Genomic DNA, 8,760 nt, shown 5'->3' with positions numbered 1-8,760 from the left:
TGCTGAACCAACTGACAAGACAGAAATCTTGAAAGAAGGAAATAAAATTTTCCTGAAAATCAAGAATGCTGGCCCTGCTGATATTGGGGAATATTCAGTGGAAGTTGAAGGTCGCAGATACCCAGCTAAATTGACCCTTGGTGGTAAGGAAGCTTTTTATTTTTACTATATTTAACCATTTCACAGGCAAACGTTGAAAAACCTCTAAACAAATTGAAAAAAAAAAAAAAAAAAAAAGCAACCTAAATTACCATAAAGCTCTATAAAAACTTGACCTAACTATAGATGTGTTTGTTTTTGCATTGTAGACCGTGAGGTTGAACTTCTGAAGCCATTAGAGGATGTTACAGTTTACGAGAAAGAAACAGCAAACTTTGATACAGAAATATCTGAGGATGACATTCCTGGTGAATGGAAGCTGAAAGGAGAAATCCTGAGACCCTCACCTGTAAGCATCCTTGAATTTTACATCACAATTTATTAAAATTAAACACTGCAAACAGATTCCCTTGAGTCTTTATGGCAAGGTCTTTGCAGGTCTGTCATTACAACACAGTCCAGAACATAGAAACATTACACAGTAGAACATAGAAAGGCATTATGGTGATTAAAAAACACTACTTCTTTGAGAATTACATGCTATAAAAGCTAATTTTAGGAGGGCTTTATTATCTCAAAGGATTACAGCACATTATTCATGCAATAATAAAAATATCTTACGTACATGCTGACATTTAAAATAAGTGTGGAATGAGTAAAAATGTTAACTTTTCTTGGAAAGAAATTCCTTTCTTTCTAGCTCTTTACTGTGTATGAAATGTTTATAGACTCCCTTTATTAAAAATGCCTAGCAGTAAGGTATTGGCATTGCATTTACCAAAATCTGTCATCTTTCCAGACATGTGAAATCAAATCTGACGGAGGGAAACGCTTCCTCACCTTGCACAAAGTCAAGTTAGAGCAAGCTGGTGAAGTCCTTTACCAGGCACTTAATGCAGTTACTACAGCAATCCTGACAGTGAAAGGTACAGTGCACCATGAGATACGATATCAACTTACACAGAGTTCACATGGAGCACATTACAAATGATGTGTCCTATTTTGCTTCCAGAAATTGAACTGGACTTTGCTGTGCCCCTAAAAGACGTTACTGTCCCTGAGAGGCGCCAAGCGAGGTTTGAATGTGTCCTTACCAGAGAAGCCAATGTTATATGGTCTAAGGGCACTGATATACTCAAGATTGGAGAAAAATTTGACATCATTGCAGATGGAAAGAAGCATATTCTTGTAATCAATGATTCTCAGTTTGATGATGAAGGAGAATACACTGCTGAAGTTGATGGCAAGAAGAGCACAGCAAGACTGTTTGTTGAAGGCAAGTATATTCTTATAAAAAACAAAAACAAAACCAAACCAAAACAAAACCAAAAACAAACAAACAAAAAAAAAACAACCCAGAATGTATCTTTTGGAACCACATTACCCTTTTCTGATGGTATTTATGTGTTTAAATGCAGGTGTGAGGCTGAAGTTCATCTCACCTCTACAGGATCAAACAGTGAAAGAAGGGCAAACGGCTCACTTTCAGTTTGAGCTTTCTCATGAAGACATGCCAGTGAAATGGTACAAAAATGACAAGAGACTCCACACAAGCAGGACAGTTTTTATTACATCAGAAGGCAAAGTTCACAAACTAGAAATGAGAGAAGTAACACTTGATGATATCTCCGAAATAAAGGCCGTAGTCAAGGACTTGAACACACAAGCAAACCTCAAAGTCTTAGGTAGTTGCATAATAATTTAAAATATCCTATATAATATGTATAAACAATTCTTACAAGTAGAATGTGGCAAAAATTGATGTTCTAATAAATTTGTATTACTAATTTACTATTTCATATCCACTATGGCTTTTGTAGAGGCCGATCCATATTTCACTGTGAAACTACAAGACTACAGTGCTCTGGAGAAAGATGATATTATCCTGGAGTGTGAACTTAGCAAAGATGTGCCAGTAAAATGGTACAAAGATGGTGAAGAACTAGTAGCTTCCAACAGAATTTCCATAAAAACAGATGGCTTGCGCCGCATCCTGAAGATCAAAAAGGCTGCAGAGAGTGATAAGGGTGTTTATGAGTGTGACTGTGGAACTGACAAGACAAGTGCTAATATCACCGTTGAGCGTAAGTTATCATGTCTTGGTTAAGGGAAGGTACTGAAACCTTTGTAAAAGGTATAGATAGACTAACACTCTCTAGAGCACAACACAAAAAAATTGTACCTCTGGAAAAGACACTGTTATGATGAATAGCTAAAATATCTAGATTTACAATTATTAAGAGTATTTATAAGAGACAGTATCTCTTGAGATATATACCAACCACTGTTGTAAAGACAGTGATGACCAGTTACTCTCCATGTCTACAAAAAACCAAAAAAAAGCAGTTCTTTTAATTTACTGTAATAGATGTCTGGATGAACTATGAGGAAGAGTATTCCTACTAAAAATAACTGAACTTTTGGACATATTATAGCAGGAGGTTGTAGACAGTCAAAATTTGCAGCTTTTAAGAAAATATATTAGATAAACATTTACCAGTGATAGCATTTCAATAGCATAAGTAAGGGATAGGAAGAGAGTTGAGATCCTTTCCAGTACTACATTTCTATGGCACAGAATGAGTGAGTAAACACGTATGAACTTTTTTTTTTTAGCTCGCTTAATTAAAGTGGAGCACCCACTGTATGGAGTGGAAATATTTGTTGGTGAAACAGCACGTTTTGAAATTGAAATTTCTGAACCTGATGTCCATCCTGTATGGAAGCTAAAGGGAGAAACCCTAACACCTTCACCTGTAAGGCTTCTCTTTTTTTAGACTATAATTTACACTAGAAATAAAATATATTTGATAGTCATGTCTACTGAGTGATTTCTTAGAATATTCACATTTGGGACGGGGGGGTGTGTGTTTCTTCATCACCAGGACTGTGAAATCATTGAAGACGGGAAGAAGCATACTCTTGTCCTCCACAACTGCAAACTTGATATGACTGGAGAAGTGTCTTTCCAAGCTGCTAATGCTAAAAGTGCTGCTAATCTGAAAGTGAAAGGTACAGTCTGCACTTTGTCAGCATTTCCAAGTGTATTTCAGGACATTAGAACTCATCTAACAGCTGGTAGGTCTAGATGAATCCATCACCGAACTGAAAATGCTTTTCCTTGATTTCAGAATTGCCTCTCATCTTTATCACTCCACTAAGCGATGTGAAGGTCTTTGAGAAAGATGAAGCCAAGTTTGAGTGTGAAGTGTCCAGAGAACCCAAGACTTTCCGCTGGCTGAAAGGAACACAAGAGATCACTCCTGATGAAAGATTTGACATTATTTCAGATGGAACAAAGCATGCTCTAATTATTAAATCTGTTGCGTTTGAGGATGAAGCTAAATATGTGTTTGAAGCTGAGGATAAGACAACAAGTGCCAAGCTAATTATTGAAGGTTTGTTTGACTTTGCCTTTCTTGTGAAGATTTGCACCATACTCCTTGAATACTTTTTATTGATATCATTAAATGTTATGTTGCTGTAGGTATCCGCCTGAAATTCATTACTCCTCTCAAGGATGTAACAAAAAAGGAGCGGGAAACTGCAGTGTTCACCGTTGAACTCTCCCATGAAAATATCCCTGTTGCCTGGTTCAAGAATGACCAGCGTTTACACACCAGCAAAGTGGTTTCAATGACAGATGATGGCAAATTCCATACACTCACAATCAAAGATCTTACTATTGATGATACTTCCCAGATTAGAGTGGAAGCTATGGGCAAATCCTCAGAAGCTAAACTCAACGTTCTTGGTAAGAATACCTAAAATAATTTCTGTGATGTATATTATCAGAGGACTCTTATTAATGAAAGATTGTGATCAGAATGTCTTGGGGTTGGTTTTGGTTTGCTTTGGTGGGAGTTTTTTTGGTTGGCCTAAGTCTGCACTGTGATCTTTGACAATCTTACAGTTTGTTTGTTTTCTTTGCGTCTCCATTTCCCTATGCACAAAGGATAATTAAAATAACTTCAACTTTTCATGCAACTGTTGCAAAATTAACTATTTACTTAAATGGTGCTCTGAAACTCCCAGAGCACCAAAACAATGTTATCAGTAATGTTAGTAATATGCTCAGTTGTTTCTTAGGTATTTGTTGTTTTCTCTTTTTTTTTTTCAACATAATTATGTAGTATTTATAAGGACTATCTTTAATCCTTCTTTCAGCACATAAGCAAGAAATGTATTTTATGGTAATAACTAACTGTCCTTTCTGAAAGACTAAAACATCAGACTGAAATGTAACTTTTGCTTGCAGAGGGAGACCCTTACTTCACTGGGAAGCTGCAGGATTACACTGCTGTTGAGAAAGATGAAGTAATCTTACAATGTGAAATCAGCAAAGCAGATGCCCCAGTGAAATGGATGAAGGATGGTAAACCAATTACTCCATCAAAGAATGTTGTTATTAAGGCTGATGGTAAAAAGAGAATCCTTATCCTCAAGAAAGCTTTGAAGAAAGACATTGGACAGTATACCTGTGACTGTGGTACTGACCAAACCTCTGCCCAACTCAATATTGAAGGTATGGTTACTTTACTGGGCTGCTCTGTAGTAGAGATCATGTGGGATCTGTTAGAGACTGAGGAAATCATTCACTTTTTTTTTTTTTCTCCTCTAGACCGGGAGATTGAGATCATACGCCCACTGTACAGTGTAGAGGTGATTGAGACAGAGACTGCCAGGTTCGATATTGAAATCTCTGAGGAAGGTGTCCATGGCAATTGGAAGCTTAAAGGAGAACCCCTGACTGAATCAGCTGTAAGCAAATATTTCAGAATGTTTCCTATGTGTGTCTCAACAATCTGCAGGGAGGCAGGGTGTGAGGAAGAAGAAGGTGGCTGCAGAAACAAAATGAAATCTCTTTTTGCCTTCAGTAAAAGTCACTGTAATAAGAATGCAGGGGGTTTTAATTAATAACTTTTAAAACGCAGCATAATCTTAATCAAAAATATTATATAAAATAGTTAAATAATAAGTGAGTTTACCTAAATATGTAAATTCTATATTGCTCGTCCCTAACAATCAGGTATCCAAGGTGTAAAGACCTCATGGAATTCACTTAAACATAATGGCAGTTAAAAATACAAACTTTAGATTGCTTGTATCTACCTTTGGGGTTCAAGTTATGTTTAGTTTAAATAGGTGTAGATCACATTTTCAAACTGTTGCTACGACAGCTAAAATTGTTGTGCAATGGTATGAGGCTTAATAAAATATTCTTAAATCATGACTGGCAATAATTCAGCAACTCTTTGGTACAACAGTACCAATATGAAGAATACACAAAGTTTTGAAGTTCCATGAAAATCAGTGTCTGAATAAGAGAAAAAGACCCTTCTTAAGGAAAGGTCACAGTAAACACTTAGTGATCGCTGGTTCCCTTAGACCTCTGACTGGCCTACATATGGATATGTTGGCTAGTCATTCAGCACACACCATTCACCATTCACCAACATGAATATGTTGCCTCTTGCCCTTTCTCTTTAAGAGGAAGAGACTTTGAAAGGAAAAGCCTATGAGTAAAAGTGAGTAAGGTGGCAGTAGGCCTAAGGATTGAGAATAGAGGAGTATATAATACGTGCATGGTATGAGGAGAAGTAGAGGCTCTTATGGCGAGGAGCACAAAAAGGATACTGAAAAAACCGTTCTCTTTTTGCAGGAATGTGAAATCAAGGAGGAAGGCAAAAAGCACTTCCTTACACTGTACAATGTACGCTTAGATCAAGCTGGTGGAGTAGCTTTCCAAGCAGCAAATGCAAAATCTGGTGCTCACCTTCGAGTGAAGCGTAAGTGTCTGTTAAACTGAAATTAGGTGAAAGCAAGGTACTCATTTCCTCTTTGCAATGGATGGACAAGTCTCTATACTTCATTGAACCCACAGCAATTCTTTCCAGAACAACTCAAGGATTAGTTACTCAAGCAATCTTAATTCTTCACTTAAGTAATGTTCTGTATTTTTTTTTAAAGTCGTATATTTTATTCATATAACAGAATTAAAAATGAAATGGCCTTGAAGGCTACTTCATGGTCTGGCATTATATGTTATTATGAAATCAAAGTATTATACGCAAAGGCTTCACTGCACTGAAGTATCATGTTAATCTGAGACGAAAGGGTCACGGTGATATACAGGGATAGGGTTAAGAGCTTGATGGACAGGGACAGACCATACAGTTGGAGACCTCTTGTTTCCTACTCCAATCCTAGCCCTTGCTATTTTGGAAAACACATGCCTTATCTAGCAAGAGGTATGCAAGGCTTGGCATCCTGCTGACCTTGTTCAATTTAAAGAAACACATTCTGCAAATAGGAAATTTTAGGTGACCAGCCCTCCCCCTAAAAACCAGGGTGGCCTCTTCTATTTAGGGAATTTAAAGAGCAGCATTGCGATGTCTGTCTCTCTTGAGGGAAGCCACCATGGAGATTAGTACATAAAGGCAGCAGCTCTCTGTTGGGTAAAAGAGACTAATCTGAAAATGATGTCTTCTCCTTACCAAGCTCGAGTAATTGGGTTGCTGAGACCCCTCAAGGACGTAACGGTGACAGCTGGGGAATCGGCAACCTTCGACTGTGAACTCTCCTATGAGGGAATTGCAGTAGAGTGGTTCCTGCAAGGAAAGAAACTGGAGCCCAGTGATAAGGTAAAGAAACTGAACTTTATTTTTCCTCATGTTTCCTCCTCCTTCCTCTCTTTCAATTCTCTTCCTCTTCTTTATTTCTCGTTTACGCTTTTCCAGTAGAAACACCAAGATGCAGCAATACAGTAGTGCTGCTGTGCTAAATGGTAAATCCTCACTACATCAGATACAGTATTTTTTTTTCCCCAGATATTCCAGTATTCTGGAATGGTACAAGCATTTATTGTACAAGGGGAAACTAACATTCCAAAATATAAAACATTGCAACAGTAATTTTGTGCCTGATTCTGTTGAAGACTCAGCCACAGAAGTATTGAATGATTTTTGCTCAGGTTAGTTGTGGTTACAATGAGAGGGTTTTGAAAGGTGCTCTCAGTAAATGCTTTTTTTTTTTTTTTTTTTTCCTCTCCTGAATGCTGAGTTGTAATCTAATTCTCTAATTCTGCATATAAGGGGATTAAGAGGATTCAAATTCCATTTCAGGCATTTGTTCTGGCTCTCTAGATAGCTTTCTGGGCAGATTTGCTCGTCAAGCACTTCTCACTAGCTATTTTTAACCCTTCATCAAGTGCTGGCTCTTAACTCTCAAGATCTGAGCAGCCTGGAACACAGTTTAATATTTAAAATTAATGGTTGAAGAAATATATACAGAAACATAAAATATAAATATATATGCTGATTTTAAGACTTTTCATGTACTACAGCTAAGGGAAGTAGTGCAAATGACAAAAAAAAAATGGAAACCTCAGACAAAGCAAAGGTATTACATGACCTAGCTAAATTTCAGAACCTATAATAATGCTGCTAATAGTACTATGGTACAGAATTTTTTTTTTTCCTTTTAAATACAATGTTCAACATATTATTTTCAGGTTTTACTAGATCTTTCTGTGCTTCACCAAATTTGCCTAAATAAAAGCAATTTAATAAGAAAAACAGAATATAGAAATAAGAAAGAAAAACTGATCATGAGAATAAGTGACCCCCATTACAGTATTTAAGATAGATAAACAAACCTGAAACTCAGCAGATGAGGTGTAATAAATCTAGGAATAAAACTGTGGAAAGCTATTGATTGGTGCAGTGGCTAGATAGTTATTCCTGCATGGTAAGAAAAATATTATATGTTCAATATTTTCTATAACGGAACATTATTTTGTTCTTATATGTCTGAGGTATTGTTTTAATCGCATTTTTAAATTCCACATTTTCACCCAGTTTACATATACAGTCAAAACTGTAATTTGACTTCAGCTGAAATTCTATCAAGAAGCAATTCAGAGTAAACCATATATTTACTTGATGCGTCACGTTCTGCCCGTTTCCCTACTTTCTTCAAGGATGAATCTAATTGTAGAAGTGTTTCATTGCAGCTGTTTTTCATTTAAACCGTTATTTTACCTCTGTGATTGGCATTCGGCTGTACACATATAAACTTTATTGAAGAGACTTCATTTAACCTTACTGCTTATCTTGGTCATATACATTTTTGTCTTCAGGGACACAATGACCATTTGGGAGGGAGGACAGCCTTTTAGCTCCTTCTTTCTCCCTGAAGCAAAAGGGACTACCTTCTCAAAAGTAATCTTTTACGCTTCTTCCTTAGCAGAAGCTCACATTTCTTCATTCCTCTAAACCAGCACCTACAGCACAATCAGGTACTTCTCGGAAAAGAAATAAATAGTATTCCTCAGGAGCTATATTAAAATTTCCAGCATGAACAACTAGCAGCCCTCTTAGGCTGCAGTGCAAGATATATGCTCGGATCCTTCAGGTCCACTCCTAGAGAAAAGGGATGTTTGTGTAGGAGTAACCTGGTTCAAACTCAGAATTGCAAAGTACTTTCAGTAGTAGATTAACAAAGAAATGGGATATTTTAGCCAGAATTTTTTACCAAAATTTAATAACAGAAAGTCAAATTGACATTTGCTGAAGAGTGTGAGTGGGGTGTCAAACCTCTTTACATCTCTGAAAGTTTTTACTTTAGGTGTAGCCAGGAGTAATATCAACTTTTCCCTAC

General features: G+C 36.8%; 1 protein-coding gene across 1 annotated transcript in view; it reads left to right on the top strand.

Moving 5' to 3' along the window:
• TTN (titin) overlaps positions 1–8,760 on the top strand; it is a gene marked incomplete at its 5' end in the record, with an annotated part of 110,465 nt that overhangs the window by 11,755 nt on the left and 89,950 nt on the right. The window contains 14 exon segments of the mRNA XM_008944988.1: positions 1–143; positions 309–448; positions 899–1,025; positions 1,112–1,375; positions 1,518–1,784; positions 1,920–2,183; positions 2,716–2,855; positions 2,985–3,111; positions 3,231–3,497; positions 3,587–3,853; positions 4,358–4,624; positions 4,721–4,860; positions 5,762–5,888; positions 6,601–6,743. The exon segment at positions 1–143 is cut by the window's left edge and continues 163 nt beyond it. Of these exon segments, the coding sequence (XP_008943236.1) occupies positions 1–143; positions 309–448; positions 899–1,025; positions 1,112–1,375; positions 1,518–1,784; positions 1,920–2,183; positions 2,716–2,855; positions 2,985–3,111; positions 3,231–3,497; positions 3,587–3,853; positions 4,358–4,624; positions 4,721–4,860; positions 5,762–5,888; positions 6,601–6,743 (2,683 nt within the window).

Source organism: Merops nubicus, unplaced genomic scaffold (genome assembly GCF_000691845.1).
Source record: "Merops nubicus isolate BGI_N331 unplaced genomic scaffold, ASM69184v1 scaffold43627, whole genome shotgun sequence".
Classification (NCBI taxonomy): domain Eukaryota; kingdom Metazoa; phylum Chordata; class Aves; order Coraciiformes; family Meropidae; genus Merops; species Merops nubicus.
Note: the sequence above shows the minus strand (reverse complement) of the source record. Positions and strands in the feature narration are given on the sequence as shown.